Source organism: Stegostoma tigrinum, chromosome 25 (genome assembly GCF_030684315.1).
Source record: "Stegostoma tigrinum isolate sSteTig4 chromosome 25, sSteTig4.hap1, whole genome shotgun sequence".
Lineage (NCBI taxonomy): Eukaryota > Metazoa > Chordata > Chondrichthyes > Orectolobiformes > Stegostomatidae > Stegostoma > Stegostoma tigrinum.
Window position 1 is genome coordinate 44,047,770 of NC_081378.1, and position 24,291 is coordinate 44,072,060.

Below are 24,291 nucleotides of genomic sequence, written 5' to 3' on the forward strand. Positions count from 1 at the left end.
GCTGGTGTTTCAGGCATAGACCCTTCTAGGCCCAAAACGTCAGCCTTTCTGCTCCTCTGATGCTGCTTGGCCTGCTATATTCATCCAGCTCTACACCTTGTTACCTCAGATTCTCCAGCATCTGCAGTTCCTACTATCTCTTAAATATGGGACCCTTGAAAATGCCACTGGGACATTAATAACAGGGAAGAGGGAAGTTGCAGATAATTGAAACTAATATTTTGCATCAACCATCAAAAATAACATCCAATTAACAAGGTGTTAATGGGAGGAAGGGTCTCTTAACTGTCTCTATCAGGAGGGACAAAATATTGAACAAACTAATGGGAGTAAAGGCACACAAGTCACTAGGAAGTGATGGCCCTGCACCTAAGAGTCTTAAAGCAACTGGTTGCAGAGTCAGTGAAACCATGGGTGGAAATATTTCAGAACTCACTGGATTCCAGGACAGTTCCAGCCAACTGGTAACCACAATTGTGATGCCTTGTTTCAAGAAGGGATGGAGACTGACAGCAGACAACTACACATTAACTAATCTAACATCTGTTGTTGGGAAAATGCTACAATTCATTATTAAGGAAGACATAGCAGGACATTTAGAAACAATTAACACAATCAGTGTCAACATTCCCCTTTTACAAAACAATCACGTTTGACAAATTTGCCAGAGTTCTTTGGGGATAGAACAAACAGAGTTGATAAAAGGGAACCAGTACATGCAGAATACTTATATTTCCAGAAGGCATTCCTTACGTTATAAAAGGTTATTGCACAAGATAGGAGCTCACAGAGTAGGATGATGTATTAGCATTGATTATGAATTGATTAACATACAGAAGTGAGAGACTCAGAACTAATAGATCTTTTGTAGGTTGGGGAGATGTAACTAGTGGAGTTCCAACAGGGATCAGTCCAAGGGCCTCAATTAATTATTATCTATGTTGGTGACTGGGAGTAAGGGAAATGATTCCAAATTTACTGACAGTGCAAAAATAGGTGGGAGAGCATCTTGTCAAGAGGATGCAAGGAATCCATGAGGAGATATAGACAGGTTGAGTGAGTGGGCAACAGCTTGGCAGGTGGATTTCAATGCTGGAAAGTGTGAGGTCATGCTTTGGTAGGAAGAATCAAAAGACAATTATCTAAATGGAGAGAGGTTTCAAATAAAGTTCAGCAGAGATGGCCCTGGTTGTTCTTATAAAACTCAAAAAGTTAACAAGCAAATGTAGCAAGTAATTAAGAATGCAAATGCAATTTTGACCTTTATTGCTAAGGAGTTGGAGTTATATTAATAAGATTTTCTTATTTTTAAAGTCTACAGCAAGTTAGTGTTGCCGCACCTGGAGTACTGAGCACAGTTTGGGTCCACATATTTAAGAAAGAACACACTTATAATGGAGGCTTTTAAAAAGAGATTCACTAGGTTAATTTCTGGTTTGAAGAGTTTGACTTATGAGGAATGACTACTTAAGTTAGGCCTTTATACAGTAGAGTTTAGAAGAGTATGGGGTGATTCTATTGAAATACATCAGATTATGAAGAGGCTTAACAGAATAGATATTGAGAAGATGTTTCCTACCATGGGCAAATCTCAAAAAAAGGGATTCATTTGCAGAATAAAGGGGAAACACATTTAAGAGTGAAATGCTAAGAAATTTCTTCTCCCAGAGGCTCATGGATGGCTGAAATTCTCTCCCCGAGAGATTTGTGGGGTCTAGTTCACTGAAAGTATTTAAAAAGGCTGCAGATGGATTTTTGAAATATTGGGAAGTTTAAGGTTATGGGGCCTGGCCTAGGAGAGGAGTTCCAGCATAAGGCAGATTAGCCGTGATCTTGTAGAATGACGGGGCAAGTTTAAAGGCCAAATGGCCTACCTCTGCTCCTATTTCTTATGTTTTTATATTCTAACACTCATATTTACCAGATGCCTTCTGGCATAAAGTCTAAAGCCCAGTTCCAGTCTTCACATTCATCTGAACCACTCAAACTTTACAAAACCCTCTCTCGCTGCCTTGGTGTCAAAATCCTTTGCTGTTCTTTCAACTCTGACGTTACTTTTGCCCACAGTTTTCAGCTACGTTCAACCCAGAGGAATTGAACAGAGTGAAACTGCCTCCGAAGGACCATGAAGTGAAGCTAATAGATAAACCTGGAGGAAGCAACAAGGAGCTTGCTGCCTTCTGCAACTTGTTAAATGCGTGAGTCTGAAATATTCAAATGAAGTCACGAACAATTGATCGTAATTTCTGATCTGTGCCATTTAAGTAAAGACTTAAAATGCGGCTTTCCAGATCTACTCAGCTGCTGCCCCTTCGGACTTCATCTCTGTTGCTGACGTATTTTTGTCCTTTAGATCCAGTTTATGCTTGAGAATTAGCTTTACACAATAATATGGCAACTACATCACACAAACTAATGGAATTAGGAAGTCTCCCATTTTACATGCTTATATATAGATAATTCTGCTTTTAGCAAAGTAGGGCTGGAATTTAGTGAAGGGAACAGGGGTTTTTTTTAAACAACATTCCATTCAGTCCCACATCAACATTATAAATGAGCACCTCTGGCAGAAAGCTTTGCTTGACAGTTACATTGATTAGAAACTCAGGCAGATGTGGCCTAGGGGCGCTAGATTATAAAATCTACACTCATCACAGCTCCATAGCCATTCTCTTTCAAACGAGACTTTTCCAAATTTAGTTTCATGTTGCTTAACATTCCTCAGCCAATCTCTGCCAAACATCTTTACTTCATTTTCTTTTTGTTAATGTAAGACCATAAGACATTGGAGTAGGAGTAGGCCAATCTCACTCCTCAAGTCTGTCCTGCCATTCTATAAGATCAAGTTGATTTGCTTAAAGCCTTAACTCCTCTTTCATGCCAGTCCCTCATTGGCCTCAACTCCCTGATATTGCAAAAATCTATCAACCTCTCTTTAAATACTTGCAGTGATTTAGCCTCCACAACTCTGAGGGAAAGAATTCCAGATATTCCTTAACCTCTGAGAGAAGAAATTCCTTTGCAGTTTTAAATAAGTGTGACTACTTCTCTCAGTTTGAGAGCTCCCCCCATATATAAGTACCTTCTCAATATCTAGCTTGTCAACCTCCCTCCGAACTAGTATGTTTCAATGAGATCACCCTCATTCTTCTAAACTCTATTGAATAAAGAGGCTCAACCTGGGTAACATTCTTGATAAATCAACCTCCATCATCCCAGGAATCCACCTGGTGAATATCTTTTGAGCTGCTTTCCATGCCAGAATATTCCTTCCTACATGGCAGGGTGGACCAAAATGGTAATGTTACAGGTTGCTACAGTATTGAGCAACCTAATCATCACACTGGAAAGTTGTAACAGGATTTCATATTTTTAAACATCAAACCCTTAGCAATAAAGGCCAAAAAAATTAATTTTCCTTCTTAATTATTTGTTGCACTTGCCTGTTAAATTTTGGCATTTCAAGCACAAGGATGTCCAAATCTTCTGTACTGCACTTTCTTGGAACCTCTCCCCATTTAAATTATTGCCTGCCTTTTGAGTCTTCCTATCAACGTAAATTGAACCACATTTTCCTACTTCAAACTCCAGTGACTTTTTGCTCACTCACTCAATCCATAACCCTGTACAGATTCTTCATGTCCTTATCACAATATGCTCAGTCACTCAGATACACTTTTTGTATCGTCGGCAGATTTAGATGCCTTACACTCTGCCCCTCTTCCAAGTCATTATTATAGATAGTAAATAATTGAGACCCTTGGACTCATCTTTGTGACATTCTACTATTTATGTCTTTCCAACTTGAAGAAAGCCCCATTAATCCCGAATCCTTGTCTTCTTTTATTCAATCCCCAATCATGTTAATATGTTACCCCTAAATTGTGAATTGCTGTAACATTTTAACCTTATTGAATGCCTCTGAAAATCCAAATGTACCTCCTGCACTAATTTCCCTTTAACAACCTGCTTGTTATATCTTCAAAGAACTCTAACAAATTTATCAAATATTATTTACTGTCACAAAACCACAGTGACTCAATTGTGTAGGCTTTTCTAAACATCCTGCTTTTTCTTCCTGAATAATGGACTCTAGTATTTCCCCAACAACAGATGTTAGGTTAACTGTTCAATAGTTTTCCATAGACTTTCTCATTTCCTTCTTCAATCGGGGTATCATATTATTCCAACCACCAGAGTCTAACCTTTGAGTTTAACCTTTGGCTTTCTCCCTTCCTTCACTTTCCTTCTCAAGTTCTTTGCTCTTAAATTTTCTTGCTACTGTATTTTAGGTTCCTCTGCATCTAGTATTTATTGTCTTTTCCTCTTATGCACTTCTTAAAGGGATCTGTTTTGGATAATGTGTTTCTTGTAAGCTACGTTGCAATGAGATGGAACCATCAATTCATCATTAAATCTACTTTTCTCCAATGTTCATCATCAACTTCCTTTGCATATCCAGTGGCTGAAGGCTTATCTACATTAGAGTTCTCTGCCCAAACATGTTTCAGTGTAGAGATAGTCGAAACTGCCGATGCTGGAGTCTGTGATAATAAGGTGTGAAGCTGGATGAACACAGCAGGACAGGCAGCATCAGAGGAGCTTTCCTGCTTTCCTGCTTTTGTGCTCCTGAGATGCTGCTTGGCCTGCTGTGTTCATCCAGCCTCACAGTTTATTATCTTGGAATCTCCAGCATCTGCAGTTCCCATTATCTCTTATCCAAAACAGATCCCTTTAAGATGTGCATAAGAGGAAAAGACAATAAACACTAGATGCAGAGGAACCTAAAATACAGTAGCAAGAAAATTAAGAGCAAAGAATTTGAGAAGGAAAGTGAAGGAAGGGCGAAAGCTCAAAAGGTTAAACTCAAAGGTTAGACTCTAGCCGTGTCCTTTCTGACCTGGCTTCCGTAAGGCCTCATTCAGTTGTCAAGCTGAGGTAATTCTGTTAAGTTTTGCCAGTAAAATAGGATAATGACAGTAATGTCTGTAAGATGTTACAGTGGACAGAAATGCAAGAATGCTAAACAACACCTAATATTCATGCAGAAGTTAAAAGAACTTTTTTTTAAAAAAAAGTCGACAGAAATGCACAAGCCAAGAACCAGACACTGTAGGAAAGCTAAAGAATAAAACACTAGCCAAATGCCTTTGTATCTTTGACTTTAGCCATCCTAGACACAGTGCCCAGATCATTCCAGACTGATTGGTTGGAAAATAGTTCTTGGTTACTTTATTTAGAACATTTAACTGCAGACAGGAATGCTTTCAGGTAAGTTAAACGGACCTTCTAGAAAATCCCACAAGACATAGCTGTGGATCTGAGCAAATTTTCTCAAGTCCCTTCCTTCTTCCTACCTTCTGCATCTGTTAGATTCCTGCTAGGTTGGAGTCAGTCACTGGAAAATCTCCCAAGTTGCTTTTGATTACCATCTGAGTTCAAATAAAGTGTAAACGTATCGGCTTCCTGTTATCGGCTTTAGTGGAAGTAAAGGGTGAGGAGTGAAGATCCACAGCACCAGCTTGTTATTGTGTCGTCTTTACAATACCATGCTGTCTGACTAAAATAGCAATCTCTCTAATTAATCTCTCTCTAGTTAATTTGTGATTCTCCAAGCAGTCTCTACAGCTCATTTGAATGCTTGTGTCACTGGTGCATAAGTCAGAACACAAACAGATCTGTGCTAACAATAAAACAAATGCTGATGGAAAGTGCTAGAAATCCACTGAGGCGCCTTTTGCGTTAGTAGAAAGGAACAAGATACTTCCAGATAAATACTGCAATCAGATCAGATTTTAACTCAACTTGTCAACAAATGTTGATGTCCTGAAGCTCTTTGTGCTCCCAAACAGTTTCAGTTGTAACAGCTTGTTCAATTCCCAGCTTTTATTTTCCCAATTTTTCCGGTCCAGCTGAAGCTTTGGAAATATTCTCTTGCTGCCAATCAGCATTCTGGTGAACTAACAGGGAATCTCCATATTTTAGGTTTGCATGGAAACGCTACATGCTGTGACAAAATCCCTAAAGAGTATCATTTTAACCAAACTGGAAAATTGAACTTATTAAAATGCAAACAAAATTTTATTGTACATGCCAAAGCCTTAAACATTCACTGGATCAATGAACAATTAAAATGGGTTAAACTCCACAGGGCCTTTTGAGCTCAACTCTTGACTGCTAACCTTAGGCCTAGGTTCTGAGGAAGTTGCCCAAAAGACATGAACCTGACTGTTCTCTATATTGATGTTGTTAGATTTGCTGTTCATTTCTGGCATTTCCCCTTCTTTTTTTATCATATTTAAATTCATGAAGAAACCTAGCAACATCACAACCCAGATCATTATTTTTGGTGTAAAATGAACTTTTTTTGTGTGTGTGTGTGTGTATGTGTATGTGTGTGTGTGTGTGTGTGTGTGTGTGTGTGTGTGTGTGTGTGTGTGTGTGTGTTTGTTTGTGTGGGGGGCGGCAGGGGAGAGAGAGAGAGAGACAGAGAGAGAGAGTGAGAGAGAGAGGAAAGAGAGTGTTATGTGTGTTCCTCATGGCTCCTTTTGTTTTTATTTTGCTTTTGTTGCACAGGTTAAGAGCTAAATACTCAAGTTCAGAGATGCAGTCTGACAGCGGTCTGATCAGGAGTGTTGTCACAGTTCTTCCCAATGAGCTTTTCTGGAAATGGCATATTCCAGTAACGATTGTGACAGACATTGTTCCAGAGCCAATTCAAATGTCCATGCATGGTTAGTAGTGTCTTTATATACGGGCCCATAGGCCTTATAGGAGAAACAGTTGACATTTCTAGAAAAACTAGTTTTTCCAAACTGTTTGCATTAAACTATTCATCTCCATTGCACTTGAGCATAGCGAGATACCATTTTATGTAACCTTGTGAAACGTCAGTAACATATCAACCGATTTATATGTTGACTAAGGGGTCTGTTCCTGGCTGGTTCATCAATTCAGCATTTCTGCACAGTAACTTAATTGCTCAATCAAACCCAAAGAAGAAAAATACAGACAGCATAGAAGGTCCACAGTCCAGATGCTGGCCTGTCGAAAGCTTATCTATTGCAGAACTGCAACGTAATGTTACTGGGCTTGTCAGCAAGAGGTCTGGAATACTGTTCACAAGACATTTGCTGGGGGAATTGAAAATCAATCAAAAACAAATCTGGAAGAAAACACTCATCTCATTGCCATTCCCTCACTGGCACCATGTCAAAATCTTGAAACACATTTCTTAATAGCAGTGTATCATGTATAAAGCCTGAGATCTAAACAACCCCTACAGGACTATGCATGTGCATAGCTAAGTCAGTACTTTCATTTCCACACAAGGCTCAGAGAAGTCCCAGGGATTTATTTATATTAGCAGTAAGCTTTGCAAGTGACTTAAGCTTCTGAAAGTGCCCCTGTCACTCAGTTTCTACATAAGCAGGAGCTGAGACACACGACTGCTGCTAAAGTATCTATTGAAGGGTTACCAAACTCAGAAGGCTTCAGATTCAAGTCCCAGTTTCAGAGTTGAGCACAAAACCAAGGCAAATACACCAATGCAGTACTGCGGGAGTTTTGCACTGAAGGTGTTGCATTCAGAAGAGTCACTAAATTAAGGCCACATCTGCTTTTTCAAATGGATGTAAATTAATCAATAGCACTACACCGAAGAAGAGAAAGCCAGATAATTCCCAAGTGTCCTGGCCAATATTTATCTCTCAAACAAAACACAATCTGTTCATTACAATATTCCTGTTTGTGGGAAAAGTCAGCAGGTGAGGCAGCTGGATCAGTGGAGAGATTCAGAATTGCAATGGAGAGTCACTCAGCTCAAAATATTCGCTTAGTTTTTCTCTCTCTACAGATGATGCCAGACCTGCTGAATTTCTCCAGCAATTTCTATTTTTATTATAGCTAGAATGTCTTCTTGAAAACACTCTACAGGTCTGGCAGCATCTGCAGCAACTCGAGTAGCGTTAACATTTCAGCCAGTTAAACTTTTATCCAAATTGGAAGGATTTTTTTAGAAATGTTTCAATTAAATAGGAGTGGAAGTCACATTTCAGCTTTACAAAGTCCCAGTTGCAGCCCAGATGGAATACTGTCAGCAGTTCTAGGCACCACATGTCAGGAAAGTTACATTGACCTTAGAAGAGTACACTGAAATCTTATCAGAACAACACTTTTGGGGCTTCATTTATAAGGGGAAAATTTTGCCAACAAGCAATATATTCCCTGTAATTTATGATGATATAGGATGATTTGATCAAAGTTTTCAGGATGTTAAGGTAACCAAGTAGTGTGAGTAAACTGAGACTGTTCCCTTTGGTTTGGAAGACAGAGTCAGGCTTTTCACAACTGCACTTGGAAAGAAAGGGATGTTTTTTATTTATATGGTGCTTTACAAGGTCACTGGACATACGAAAAACTCCAACAGCCATTCAAGCGCTTTTCAATTATTGCCACTGATGTATGAATGTGCCAAAATGCACACAGCAAACTCCCACAATGTGAAATTGACAAGGTAGTCTGTTTTTTGTTGTACGATCTTAAGTCAGGAAAAAATATTGGTCAGGACACTAGGGATTTCTCCCCTGCTCTTCGTTGAAATAGCGCAATGGGATCTTTTACACCTGCCCAAGCAAGTGTAATTCCCAGTTTAACATTATGGCTGCAAATGGCACCAATTGACTCTGCACCTTTGGTACTGCACTGGAATATCGGCTTAGAATTTTATGGCCAAGTCTTGCAGTGGTTCTTGACCTCAAAGCCTCATGGCTCAGACACCAAAATATTAGCATATGAACCAAGACTGGAAACAGTTAGGAGCCACTTATTTCACATGTTTGAAACTCAATTTTACAAATTCACTGAAAGGGGTAGAGGATAACTGGTGGTATTTGGATGAAATCTCATCTGCTATTTGAGAGGAGAGGTAAGTAACATAAAAATGTGTGTTAACTGTGCTGATTGACAGGTGTTAATTGATCATGTTATTAAGCTGAAGTTCTCAGAAATGATATAGTCGCCAAAAGGATTACAAGTGTGGTAGATAGTGGCAGAAGGTATTTTACTTAAATAAAATATAGCAATCATTAAACAAACACATTTTAACTTATCTAATTTTCCCTACTCCTTTAGTCTTAGAGTTGCTATGGATTTTCAATATTACTGCAAGATGGAACTTCCCACTTTGTCAGTATAAATTTTACAAAAATATGGCAACGTTGATCGTAAATTAAAGAAGACAAGCAGTTTTTTTTATCAACACGAACTACAACCTAGTCAGCAGTAAGAAGTTATTGTAGATTTTAGATATTGCTATTTTTCTGATTTAATCCAGGTGTCATAAAGCCAAACAGATCAGGAAATTCCCACATTTAATATCATTTGCGCATTAGGCTTGGTAGGGCTACTGTTGTCACAGTGACAGTGAGGAAACAGCAATTTATTTTGGAGTATGGCTTGGATGGGAACTTGAAGGTGGCGACTGGATGGCTAAGAAGGCACTTAACTTGTCTTCTTTGCTTAGACCTGTGAGTATAGGAGTTAGGAAGTCATTTTGAGGTTTACAGGACACTATTCATAGATCCATAGAATCCCTGCAGTGTGGAAAGCAGCCGAATCTCCGAATGACATCCCACCCAGACTCAGTCACCTAGCATGTCCCTGTATTTCCCATGGCTAATCCTCCTAACATGCACATCTTTGGAGTGTGGGAGGAAACCAGAGCACCCAGCAGAAACCCACGCAGGCACAGGGAGAATGTACAATCTCTACACAGCCTGAGGCTGGAATTGAACCCAGGTCCTTGGTGCTGTGAGGCAGCAGTGCTAACCTCTGAGCCACAATGCCACCTGCTCTTCTGAAGGATTGTGTCCAGTTCTGGTGACCCTGTCATCAGAAAGATTTTAAGCTGGATGGGGCTCAGAATAGATATACCAGAATGTTGCCAGGAATGGAAAGCTTTGAGTTACAAGGAGAGGCTGGGTAGGCTCGGACTTCTTCCACGAGAGTATAGAAGATTGAGGGGTGACCTTATAGGTTTTTTTTAAATCATGAAGGATAGGATGAATTGCAGGTGTCTAATCCCTAGCATGGGGGATTTCAAGACTAGAGGGCATATTTTTAAGATGAGAAGAGAAAGACTTAAAAAGGACATGAGAGGCATTTTTGTTTATACAGAGAGCAGTTCATGTGTGGAATCCACTTCCGCTGGAAGTGGTGGATCAGGTACAGTTACAACTTGTGGAAGACATTTGGATAGGTATATGAATAAGAAAGGCTTGGAGGGATATGGGCAGGCAGGTGGGACTACTTCAGTTTGGGATTATGGTCAGCATGGACTGATTGGACTAAAGGCTCTGTTTCCATGTTGTGTAACTATTTGAGTCTATAAATTACATTTGGCATTTAATGCTAGATGGGTGGATTATTTTAAATCTGCAGTTGACAGTTTCTTGTAAATCATTTAAAGATTATAGGGAGAAGGTGGGTATATGATGTTAGATTGCCTGATCTCATTGAATAACAGTGGAGCAAGCGTATACACCTTAATAGCTGTCTCCTGTTCACAAAGTTTGATTTTCTTATTATTTTATGTTCAAAGGCAAGAAAAAAAAAGACAGGGAAGGAAAGAACAAAAGGGAATGCCTGTGAAAGCAGGAGAAATTAAATAATAAAAGGGATAATGGAGGAATGTGAAATAGAGTGGTATGGTACGGTAAAATAAAGACAAAATGTGGTCTCGAGGAGTTGAAAATGACAAAAGAAGAGTCGTTACTAAAATGTGCTGTCCAAAGAAATGTGAACAGTGGTTATGATCTAAAATTGTTGAATTTCAGACTGATTTAAGACGGCTGTAAGGTGCCCAATCAAATGATAATGTCCCATTCTTCAAACTCCATTTACATGTCATCAAAACAGCGCAGCAGGAGAGGACCGAGTCAGAGTAGGACAGTGAATGAAAACAAGACGTGGTCAGTAACCCAGCTGCAAGCTTGCAGACTGAATGAAGGTGTTTGCCAAAGCAAAAACACCGTCACTGTTTGGTCATTCCAGTGTCGATACACCATATTGTGGGCAGCTAAATTGAAAGAAGTATGAGTAAATTCATTCTGAGGAAGGGTCACAGGACCAGAAATGTCAGGGCATTGAGTAGAGGAGTTGGGAGGGTCATGACACGGCTGGACAGGATGTCAGTTAGTGAGAATGGGAACTGCAGATGCTGGAGAATCCAAGATAACAAAGTGTGGAGCTGGATGAACACAGCAGGCCAAGCAGCATCTCAGGAGCACAAAAGCTGATGTTTCGGGCCTAGACCCTTCATCGGTTAGGCCACTTTTGGAATAATGCCTTCAATTCTGATCTCCCTGCAACAGGAAGGATGTTGTTAAGCTTGGAAAGATGCAAAAAAGATTTGCGAGGATAATAGCAGGGTTGGAGGGTTTGAGCTATAAGGAGAGGCTGAATAGGTCGGAGCTATTTTCCCTAGAGTGTCGGAGGTTGCGGGGTGACCATACAGAGGTTTCTAAAATCATGAGGGGCATTGATAGGGTGAATAGACAAGGTCTTTTTCACAGGGTAGGGGAGTCGAAAACTAGAGAGGCATAGGTTTAAGGTGACGGTCTAAGATTTAAAAGGGGCCTAAGGGGTATCTTTTTCATGTGGAGAGTGGTGTGTGCATAGAATGAGCTGCCAGACGAAGTCGTGGAGGCTGGTACAATTACAATATTTAAATGGCATCTGCGTACATGAATAGAAAGGGTTTAGACCCAAATGCTGGCAAATGACGCTGGATTAATTTAGGATACCTAGTTGATATGGACGAGTTAGACCATAAGAACATAAGACATAGGAGTGGAAGTAAGGCCATTTGGCCCATCGAGTCCACTCTGCCATTTAATCATGGCTGACGGGCATTTCAACTCCACTTACCCGCACTCTCCCCATAGCCGTTAATTCCTTGAGAGATCAAGAATTTATCAACCTCTGCCGTGAAGACATTTAACGTCCCGGCCTCCACTGCGCTCCGTGGAAATGAATTCCACAGGCCCACCACTCTCTGGCTGAAGAAATGTCTCCTCATTTCCGTTTTAAATTTACCCCCTCTAATTCTAACGCTGCGCCCATGGGTCCTAGTCTCCCCGCCTAACGAAAAAACTTCCCAGCGTCCACCCTTTCTAAGCCATACATTATCTTGTAAGTTTCTATTAGATCCCCCCTCAACCTTCTAAACTCTAATGAATACAATCCCAGGATCCTCAGCTGTTCATCGTATGTTAGGCCTACCATTCCACGGATCATCCGTGTGAATCTCTGCTGGACACCCTCCAGCACCAGTATGTACTTCCTGAGGTGTGGGCCCCAAAATTGGACATAGTATTCTAAATGCGTCCTAACTAGAGCTTTATAAAGTCTCAGAAGCACATCGCTGCTTTTATATTCCAACCCTCTTGAGATAAATGACAACATTATATTCGCTTTCTTAATCATGGACTCAACCTGCAAGTTAACCTTTAGGGAATCCTGGACCAACACTCCCAGATCCTTTTGTACTTCAGCTTTATGAATTTTCTCACCATTTAGAAAGTGGTCCATACCTGTATTCTTTTTTCCAAAGTGCAAAACCTCGCATTTGCTCATGTTGAATTTCATCAGCCATTTCCTGGACCACTCTCCTAAACTGTCAAAATCTTTCTGTAGCCTCCCCATCTCCTCAGTACTACCTGCCTGACCACCTATCTCCGTATCATCGGCAAACTTTGCCAGAATGCCCCCGGTCCCTTCATCCAGATCATTCATATATAAAGTGAACAGCTGCGGCCCCAACACTGAATCCTGCGGGACACCATTTGTCACCGGTTGCCATTCTGAAAAAGAGCCTTTTACCCCAACTCTCTGCCTTCTGTCAGACAGCCAATCCTCAATCCATGCCAGTCGCTCACCTCAAACACCATGGGCCCTCACTTTACTCAGCATCCTCCCATGAGGCACCTTATCAAAGGCCTTTTGGAAATCTAGATAGATAACATCCACTGGGTTTCCCTGGTCTAACATACTTGTTACCTCTTCAAAGAATTCCAACAGGTTTGTCAGGCATGACCTCCCCTTACTAAATCCATGCTGACTTGTTCTAATCCGATCCTGCACTTCCAAGAATTAGAAATCTCATCCTTAACTATGGATTCTAGAATTTTACCAACAACCGAGGTTAGGCTAATCGGCTGATAATTTTCCATCTTTTGTCTTGATCCTTTCTTGAACAAGGGGGTTACAACAGCGATTTTCCAATCATCTGGGACTTTCCCTGACTCCAGTGACTTTTGAAAGATCACAGCCAATGCCTCCGCTATTTCCTCAGCCACCTCCCTCAGAACTCTAGGATGTAACCCATCGGGGCCAGGAGATTTATCAATTTTTAGATCTTTTAGCTTTTCTAGCACTTTCTCTTTTGTAATGCCTACCACGCTCAACTCTGCACCCTGACTCTCCTTAATTGTCGGGATATTACTCAGGTATTATTACTCCACTGTGAAGACTGATGCAAAGTACTTATTAAGTTCTTCAGCCATTTCCTTATCTCCCATCACTAGCCTTCCAGCATCAATTTGGAGTGGCCCAATGTCTACTTTTGCTTCTCATTTATTTCTGAAGTATTGAAAGAAATTTTTACTATCATTTCTAATATTACTGGCTAGCCTACCTTCATACCTGATCCTCTCCTTCCTTATTTCTCTCTTTGTAATCCTCTGTTTGTTTTTGTAGCCTTCCCAATCTCCTGATTTCCCAGTGTTCTTGGCCACTTTATAGGCTGTCTCTTCTTCTTTGATACATTTCCTGACTTCCTTTGTCAGCCATGGCTGTCTAATTCCTCACCACCAACCCTCCACCCCCGGATAATCTTTCTTTTCTTTGGGATGCACCTCTATACTGTGTCCTCAATTACACCTCGAAAGTCCTGCCATTGTTGCTCTACTGTCTTCCCCGGTGATAAAAGTTGGGATAAAAGGACCCCAGACCTAAGGGTCTGTTTCTGTGCTGTATATCTCCATGACTCTCGAAATCTGTTTGTTCTCCACAGATGCTGCCAGAGTTTTTCTGGCAGTGTTTGGTTTTGTCTCTGATATCTAGCATCCACAGAGCTTTCTTTTTTGATTGTAAGTAAGTTAGAGTTTGGAATCCTAGACAGTACAGTGTTCCCAGTAAAATTTAATTTCAATGTGCATTACATTTAAAAGCAGCTGTGAACACAACATTGACATGGAACATGACATGCACTGTCACTTCCATAACCACAAATGCTGGCAGCTTCACAAGAACATTGGAATGGAGGAAATAAAAGAGCAGGAACATCAAGCCCGTGCTTAGAAATGTCTGAGATAATGGGAACTGCAGATGCTGGAGAATCCAAGATAATAAAATGTGAGGCTGGATGAACACAGCAGGCCAAGCAGCATCTCAGGAGCACAAAAGCTGACGTTTCAGGCCTAGACCCTTCATCAGAGAGGGGGATGGGGTGAGGGTTCTGGAGTAAATAGAGAGAGAGGGGAAGGCGGACCGAAGATGGAGACCAAAGAAGATAGGTGGAGAGAGTATAGGTGGGGAGGTAGGGAGGGGATAGGTCAGTCCAGGGAAGACGGACAGGTCTAGGAGATGGGATGAGGTTAGTAGGTAGGAAATGGAGGTGCAGCTTGAGGTGGGAGGAAGGAATGGGTGAGAGGAAGAACAGGTCAGGGAGACAGAGACAGGCTGGGCTGGTTTTGGGATGCAGTGGGGGGAGGGGATGAGCTGGACTGGTTGTGTGATGCAGTGGGGGGAGGGGATGAACTGGGCTGGTTTTGGGATGCGGTGGGGGAAGGGGAGATTTTGAAGCTGGTGAAGTCCACATTGATACCATTGGGCTACAGGGTTCCAAAACGGAATATGAGTTGCTGTTCCTGCAGCCTTCGGGTGGCATCATTGTGGCACTGCAGGAGGCCCATGATGGTCTTCTGAAGAATGGGAGGGGGAGTTAAAATGGTTCACGACTGGGAGGTGCAGTTGTTTACTGCGAACAGAGCGGAGGTGTTCTGCAAAGCGGTCCCCAAGCCTCCGCTTGGTTTCCCCAATGTAGAGGAAGCCACACCAGGTACATTGGATACAGTATACCACATTGGCAGATGTGCAGGTGAACATCTGCTTAATATGGAAAGTCATCTTGGGGCAACCGCAGGAAGTGCCACACTTGCCCCCACACCTCCTCCCTCACCCCCTTCCCAGCCCAGTTCGTCCCCTCCCCCCACTGCATCACACAACCAGTCCAGCTCATCCCCTCCCCCCACTGCATCCCAAAACCAGCCCAGCCTGTCTCTGTCTCCCTGACCTGTTCTTCCTCTCACCCATCCCTTCCTCCCACCTCAAGCCGCACCTCCATTTCCTATCTACTAACCTCATCCTACCTCCTTGACCTGTCCGTCTTCCCTAGACTGACCTATCCCCTCCCTATCTCCCCACCTATACTCTCCTCTCCATCTTCGGTCCACCTCCCCCTCTCTCCCTATTTATTCCAGAACCCTCTCCCCATCTAGGCCCGAAACGTCAGCTTTTGTGCTCCTGAGATGCCGCTTGGCCTGCTGTGTTCATCCAGCTTCACACTTTAGAAATGTCTGAATCCTGTTTAGTGAGACATGAGGGAAGCTCATATGATATAAAATTGAATGTTAAATTAAAATCTTCTTTAAAACCATGTTCGTTTATTCTTGTACTACAGTACTGTTCAAAACAGAATGCATTTGAGAAGGTAGGGATTTAAATTCCTTCCATTCAATATAATTTAGTACAGTCGATCTTCTAATAGTGAAAATGAATTACCTGTTTTTAGCCTCTTACACAGATGTAAATTCCCAGGTATTGTACAGAATGAAATCTTGTTCAGCTGTATTTTGATTACATTGGAAACGAAAGTGCAGAAACTGGTCAGTTTGTCCAACCTGTCATTTATTCTCCCTGCTCAAATCTTCATCGTAAACCTCTACTTCCTCTTCCCTTAGCTGCTCATCCAGCCTCCCTTCAACTGCATTTATAATGGCTTAACAAGGTAGCAGATTCACTTTGGGTAAAGATGTTCTCTTTTGAATTCCCTGTTGAATTTCTTGCTGAACACCTCATGTTGATGATTCCAGTTATGCTGTTTCCCCAGTGGAAACAGTCTTTCTGTGCTCACTCTGCTAAAGCTTTCCTGAATTTTAGAGACGTCTTGAACATCACCCATTTTTTCTTTTCACAAGAAGAAGATACTCAACTTGTTAATCCTTTCCTGATTTTTAAATTCCACATGTCTGGACTTTAATTAACATCGGTATTGACGGTCTCGTGTGACAACTGGAGAGCTAGCGTAACTCCTGTGTCATCTCTTTAAGGCAAGGCCGACACAATTAAGGGACTGAATGGTAGTTGACCTTACTTTGGTTCAAGGGTCACCAGGTGAGAAATCCTGTTCCCCTCCACACCTCAGAAGGCCTGCAGCTGGGCATCTAGGCAATGACACTGGGAGGACACTGTTGCCAGCAACACATCCACTCAAGACCTATCATCACTCCAGGGACCAAGGCCACAAATCAGTAATAGTGGGCTGGGATGGGGAATGGGGTGGATGTGTATCAGCAGCAGGAGAAAGGTTCCCAGCACTCCCTCCCCTTCACATTTTTGTTGAATTTGATCAAACATTGACTGTCTTCCATTGAGGGAGCCCATGTCCTGGAGGTCACCTAATATCTTGACAGGGGTTGTTTTTCCTGCTGCCCACATAGTGAGACCCCCATCTGGCATTCATTGAACACTCGTGGCAGTGGATGTTTGAAAGTGTCGTTACTCCATTGACTATTTCATTGTAACAGGATTACAAGGATTGTTTCATCAATTTGATAAGTGGGATCCTAGCAATGATTTAATTGAATTGCAGAAAAGGTTCATGGGGCTGAATGGCCTACATTTGATCCTCTTGCTCCCATGCCTGAAGTGAAAATTCATAAAGTCTACTCCTTAAATTAATAAGGATGTAATGTTGCAATGCTCCCATTATTATTATGTGCACTTGTTTTTATTGCAACCTGAAATGAATAGAGGTATCATTCAATATTTCCATTCTACTTATACTATACTCATATCTGTGCACAGTAAAGACCCTCAAAATGAAGATTAGAACCTTCACCTTAAGCCTTTTACCTCAGGATGATTGATGACAGGACTTATTTGCCACCCAGTTCCAATAGATGCGGGCGGGGTGCAGGGATCACTCATTGACTATACATGTGTTGAAACCCAAAAAGTAAATAGCCCCTGTGCATTCTCAGAAGCAAATGCCATTTCTTTTTGTTCCTTTTCTCTTCAGTTTTGCTGTTGTTGAATATCAGATTTTCTGATGTTCGATGGCTTTCCAGTACAACTACATTAAACAATGAAAAGATGGACACTGGGGAGAGTTACACCTGCTTAGACAAGATTCATGGTATGATGCTGAGGATGGGTAACCCGAGTAGCTTGATTCTTGTGGCTGTAGATACAGTGACAGTTTGTCAAACATGATGATGTGAGGAAAGCAAGATGATGAAGATGAACTTTAAGTGTGGTATTGGGAATTCCACAACATTTCAATGAAATAATCATTATTTCCCTTTCCTAAAACATTTTGATTTGTTTAACTATACTGTGCTTTTCTAAGTGCATTATTAAGACTTACTTAACAATGAGATATGCAGTCCTACCAGTGTGGGGCATTTCTGCCATTGGTGAGTGCACAATAGAGCAAGCAGGATACCATAGCGGCTTGACAGATACATAATGACATGAGCTGCAGAGAATTGTCTTAGATAATATGCTGGAGCTCAGAGGGACAATCTGCATGAAAAACCTTGAAATCTAGCTTATTTTTGGTAAAATTCAGCCTCTATCCTATCAAGCCGCTTCATAATCTTGAATGCTTTAAAGGGAACACCTGAATTCCAAAGGATATAGACTCAATTTATTCAGCCTATCATCAGTGGATAACTTTCATATCCTAAGGATCAATCTAATGAATGCCTGCTGTACAAGCTCCAATTCTTTATTAAATCCCAGAGATCAAAATTACACACTTTATTCCAGGTATAGTCTGGTCAAACCCTGGGCAACTGTAACTTAACTTCTTGTTTATGGTGCCCACTACCCTTGCAATTAAAGGCAGTGGTAGGTAGAGGGTAGCCTAATGGTATTATCGTGGGACAGTTAATCAGATACTCAGATAATGCTCTGGGGACCCTGGTTCGAATCCTGCCATGGCAGATGGTGGCATTTGAATTCAATAAATATCTGGAATTAAGAATCTAATAATGATTGTGAATCCATTGTCAATTGTTGGGAAAAACCCACCTGGTTCACTAATGTCCTTTCGGGAAGGAAACTGCCATCCTTACCTGGTCTGGCCTACATGTGACTCCAGACCCATGGCGATGTGGTTGACTCTTAACTGCCCTCTGGGCAATGAGGGATGGGAAATAAATGCTGCCCAGCCATCTATGCCCTCATCATAGAACATAGAATATTAGAACATTACAGCACAGTACAGGCCCTTCAGCCCTCGATGTTGTGCCGACCTGTCATACCGATCTGAAGCCCATCTAACCTACACTATTCCATGTACATCCATATGCTTGTCCAATGATGACTTAAATGTACTTAAAGTTGGCGAATCTACTACCGTTGCAGGCAAAGCGTTCCATTCCCTTACTACTCTCTGAGTAAAGAAACTACCTCTGACATCTGTCCTGTATCTTTCACCCCTCAATTTAAAGCTATGCCCCCTCGTGCTCGCCGTCACCATCCTAGGAAAAAGGATCTCCCTATCCACCCTATCTAACCCTCTGATTATTTTATATGTTTCAATTAAGTCACTTCTCAACCTTCTTCTCTCTAATGAAAACAGCCTCAAGTCCCTCAGCCTTTCCTCGTAAGACCTTCCCTCCATACCAGGCAACATCCTAGTAAATCTCCTCTGCACCCTTTCCAAAGCTTCCACATCCTTCTTATAATGCGGTGACCAGAACTGTACGCAATACTCCAAGTGCGGCCACACCAGAGTTTTGTACAGCTGCAGCATGTGTCCTGTGAATAAATAAAGAAAAACTCTTGTTTTCTGAATTTCTTATTGTACCCATATACTAACCTTATGAATTCTCTGTGAGAATACACCAAATTCTGTCTCAACATCAACAAATTCAAGTTTCACACCATTTAAATAAAAATATGCTGCTTTACTATTCTTATGACAGGATGAATAACTTTACACTGCCCACTTTATACTCCAGCTGCCAACCGTTGCCCACTCTTTAGTCTTTCTGTATCTCATTGTGACTTCTTCGTGTCTTCTCACTGTTTGTATTCCCACCTGCTTTGTACTGTCAATAAACTTTGATTATTTGCTGTCATTTCACCTGAGCATTAATACAGATTGTAAATAGCTGAGGCCAGCAATAATCCTGGTGACACTCCAGTTCTCACAGTTTGCCAACTGGAAAATACCCCATGTTTCCATACTGTCTGTTTCCTGTCCATTTACTGTTCCTTTATCCATGAGAACACATCATCCAAAGTCATGGATCCTCGTGTTGTATGGTATCTTGTCTAAAGCTTTTTGGAAATCCAAGTATATCACACCTATTGTTCTGCTTGATACAATCTACTAGCTTCACCTTCAAAAAATTGAACATTTCAATGAAATAACCATTATTTCCCTTTTCTAAAACATTTTGATTTGTTTAACTATACTATGCTTTTCTAAGTGCATTATTAAGATTTACTTAACGATGAGATAGAAAGGGCTAGTTTAAATTGCATGCTGGTTGGGCAAGATCAAGAAACATGGGATTAGTTTTGGTGGCTCTAGTTGAAGAGGTTACATTGACATAGGTCTATTAGATATAATGCCCTCCTCTACTTCCTTGCAATTTATTTCAGCGAAGACTTTAGCCCAAATTGTTCTGCTACCCAAACATCGCCAATTCAAATTCCACAGACAACAGACATAATATTTAAATCACCATCTACCAGATTTGGGCAAAAATAAACTAGATTGTCAAGACAAGTGCTTCCATACATATTCCATCACAACTACACCAACAGTACAAGAAGATGTATGATAATAATATTTTATACCAGTGATGAAGAACATTGTCCAAATGTGTGCCAGTTAAGTGGATTGGCTGTGCTAAATTGCTCGTAGTGTCCGGAGATGTTTATGCTAGGTGGATTAGCCATGGAAAATGCAGAGTTACAGGGATATGGTAGTGGGTGAGGCTGGGTGGGATGCTCTTTAGAGGGTCAGTGTACATTCAATGGGCCAAATGGCCTGCTTTCACACTGTAGGGATTCCATGATTCTATGGTTGCTAAAAACAATAACAGGAAACCATTTCATCTTTACTGAAAGGTCTACCAAATCCTGTTTTCTAATTTTTCCAGCTGGCTGCACTGTCGAGGAACTCATTCAGACAATCTTGAGTGATACACAGCAAAGGTTCGAAGTCAGGAATAATTATGTTTTAAAGCTCTGTGGTGCTGAAGAGATTTTACAGAAGTAAGTCATTTGTACATTGCTTATTTGATGCTGCCTTATTAAATGTTAAAAAAGTAATTATCAAATTTAACAATAAAGGTAGCAGAGATCTGGAATTCTCTGTCTCCTCACAAATTACCCCAACTCTCCACCACTTCCAAAAGACTATGTAGAGGGTGAGTATGGGAGAACACTGAAAGTGAGAAGTTTTTTTATTAGGTAGGGGCTCACATGGAGCAATTCAGTTGAGGTGCAAATTATCAGTTATCTAACTGAATGGCTTGAGGGGTTAAAATGCCTAATTCTGTTCTTAACTGCTTTCCGTTCTAAAGGGTAAACTGTTGCTATGATGTAGTCACAGCTTAATCACTCGAAAACAAGGCCCTTATTTTTGATTTGATATATTATTATCACATATACCTCAGCACAGCAAGACATTTTGTGTGTAGCCCAGGCAGATCGTACCACTCAAAGTACATTACGGTAATAGAACAGAGCAAGGAATATCATGTTACGGCTGCCGAGAAAGTACACCAGGGCTTGTCTTTACTCTTCAGTTATGGTCACACTCCAAGAACATCCTAAAAGTAGGCTCCAATTGCAAAAGCAAGTAACTCTACATTTCCAGCAAAAATTCCTAGTTAATCTATTAGTAAATCCAAATTAAAAAGGGGTTCTGTCCATTTGAGACAAAACTCCCTGAAGTTCCCTGGGTTTAAAAACACCTCTAAACTGATTGTCTTCTTTCACAATTCCTGTTTGAACACCAAAGTCATCATCAGATGAATAACATTAATTAATTTATGAGAAATTAAATAATATGTAGAAAATCGGTTTGTGTGCACAGTCTCTTTCAGTGGATCAAATGATCAAAGAGGGAGCTATCAGTTTATTGCTTTCCCTCCTCACCAGTGAATTAAAACTGACTTCAATTTCTTACAGATCATTTGATTTTTTGTGATGTAGGCAAGTGCGGCCTTCTTGCTCATTCAACCTTCTGCTGTAGGCACCACTAACAAAGTTAGCACTGATCATTCTGAGATGATCTGACTGAGTGCCCTGCTCAGTCCTTCAGAGGGCACTTAAGAGATTGCCATATTAGTGTAGTCCAGTCATATATAGGCCAGACTAGATTAGACCAAATAGATTAGGGTGGCAGGTTCATGCTCCAAAAGGATATGAGTGGAACTAATTGAGCTGATAATGGCATTGCCTGGTTCCTTACCAGCTGAGACAGGAAAGCAATGCTCAGCAATAATGATAAGTAACGTAGCATTAGTGCTGTCATGCCAAAAATGATTCATGCCTCGCTAGACACGGACAGCACAAGCCAAACAGAGACACACCAGGGAATTCCTGGAGGCCCGGAACTCTGTGAACAAACACTTTGAACTGGATATGGTAAAAAAAACTACTGAGAAACAAAACTGGAAGTGACACCAACCACCTCAGCAAACCGAGGCACACAAATAACAAGCGAGACAGAACACCAACACTTCACTGGAGACGCACCGACGATGTTACCCAGCAGGGTGACAAAACGGCGAGCATGTCTGCAACCTCATCCACAACCTGATCTGCAACTCTTCTCGAAAACTTTAAAGAAGATTTTCCCATAGAGATCATCCCACCTATCGAACAGTTGAGTTCCTTACTTCAAAACAAAATTTTTTTTTCAAATTGGGAGTTTTTTTTGCTTGATTCAAATTCTAAAAATCCTGGCAATCTCTGTTGGGTCATTTCATTTATTAAGAATTTAACTGTAAAGTTATCTAGATTGCTCCAGTGAAAGGATGCTTCAACTCAATATGCCAATTTGCCTTTTTCCTGCTGTCAGTGCTTTTATCATAGAATCATGGAACCCCTATATTGTGGGAGTGGGCCATTTGGCCCATCAAGTCCACACCAACCTGCTGAAGAGCATCCCAACCCCCTACCTTATCCCTATAATCCTGCCTTTCCCATGGCTAGCCCAACTAGCCTACATAAGCCTGGACACTATGGGTAATTTGGCATGGCCAGACGACCGGACCTGCACATTTTTGGACTGAGAGAGGAAACTGGACGGCCTGAAGGAGACCCACACAGAACTGGGGATAACGTGCAAACTGCACACAGTTGCCCCAGGGTGGAATCAAACCCGGGTCCCTGGTGCTGTGAGGCAGCATTGCTAACTACGGAGCAATGTATTTTCACCAGTAATCAATGTTAAGTTAGTTACTAACAGTGAGCAAAAATAAAACATTAGAAAGCAGCATCTAAGATCTTGTGCATCACTCCAACAACACTAGTTTAGCCAAAGGGACTAAATTCATTTTTGGAAAAGCGTTGGTATTCAAAGTCTTCAAACAAATGCTGTGTCGAATCAAATTTGAAAGCATAAATTCCTTCTCACTCCTTCAGCATTGTGTCCTCCTGTTATTATTGCAGCGTTGCTCAGACAAATAAAGAATTTGCTGGTGGCATAAGGAATTTATGTGATTTTACGAGTTGTTTTTCCCCTGCAAAATATTACTGTATGGTTTAATTTTATTGGTCTAGCCCTTGTACTTTAGGGAGTCATGAGTGCCTACAGCATTATCTAAAACTTGGCATTGACATCAAGCTTCAGCTACTTAGACACAGCGATCTTCAACGGATGTTAGCTCGAACCGTAAGTAACAATTTTGTTCAGAACTTTGGTAATATTGAGTTTTGTTGTCTGGGACAAAGATTCAATACTGACGAACTTGTTCAAATGATCAATCCTAACTTCAATATATGCACAATGGAGTTACTGTCCATTAAATTATCCGAAATGGTTGATTACTCTCAAGCAGGTGGGAGATGACCAAAATCCACTCACTCTTCATCAAATTGAACCCAAAGAAAATGGTGCATGTCACGTGAGCCTATCTAGGTAAGAAATGTTTACTGGGCTTTCTGACCATAAATATTAACATGAGTGATGTTCGGCATTGTTCTCAGTGGGTTCTGATTTAGACAATGAATTCTGGTTACTAGCATTTTCTTAATAGATTGATGATTGCCTCCAAGTTGCCATCCTGTACTGTACAATTATAATCCTCACTATAGATTTGTGCATCTTGTAGATAATAAATTCCATTACCTGTGTGCACATTTTCTTTACTTCTCACATCCCTGATAGTTTCATCCTCAAATTACACAGGGCTATGTCTCCACTGGGACTGCAGTCCTCCAAGTGATTTTTTCCAAACTCCCGAATCTTCATATGTAAGCAGGTTTCTATAATTTCACAAGAGCTATGATCAGAACGCTTCTCTAGATAAAACAGACCACCCATTACCCACATGAATACCACTTCCTGACACTTACCTGAGGGCTGCTGCCAGCAAGACAGGTGACTTGACACTGACTGCTATGTTCACACAACTTGTCCATAGAGGCAGCATCAATGCTGGGAAATCACATTTATTTCCATTACTGAGAACCAATCTCCTTAGAGCTGCAGGCCTCTCAGCTTGGGCAGCATTGATCACCCAGCACTGTTTCTGGGCCAAGGCAAATTTCTTGCACCTCAATTTTACATTTACGGCTTGATCCATTTCGAAAATAAATCAGTCAAGACAGATTCTATTTTGACTTCAATAACTATAATATGATATAAAATTAGATGCTGCCTTTATTTTTCACATTCCAAATGAAGTATGATTTCCAGTATACTTTCAGCTTAAAAATATTCATTAAACAATTTTAGGAAGTAATATTTTG

The 24,291-nt window shown here is 41.0% G+C and overlaps 1 protein-coding gene across 1 annotated transcript in view; it reads left to right on the plus strand.

The window, feature by feature from the left end:
• The window catches only part of LOC125463064 (phosphatidylinositol 4-phosphate 3-kinase C2 domain-containing subunit beta-like), a 193,051-nt gene that overhangs the window by 24,490 nt on the left and 144,270 nt on the right, over window positions 1-24,291 (plus strand). The window contains exons 3-7 of the mRNA XM_048553723.2: window positions 2,068-2,198; window positions 6,577-6,734; window positions 20,466-20,580; window positions 23,101-23,212; window positions 23,379-23,458. Of these exons, the coding sequence (XP_048409680.2) occupies window positions 2,068-2,198; window positions 6,577-6,734; window positions 20,466-20,580; window positions 23,101-23,212; window positions 23,379-23,458 (596 nt within the window). The remainder of the gene's footprint in view (window positions 1-2,067; window positions 2,199-6,576; window positions 6,735-20,465; window positions 20,581-23,100; window positions 23,213-23,378; window positions 23,459-24,291) is intronic.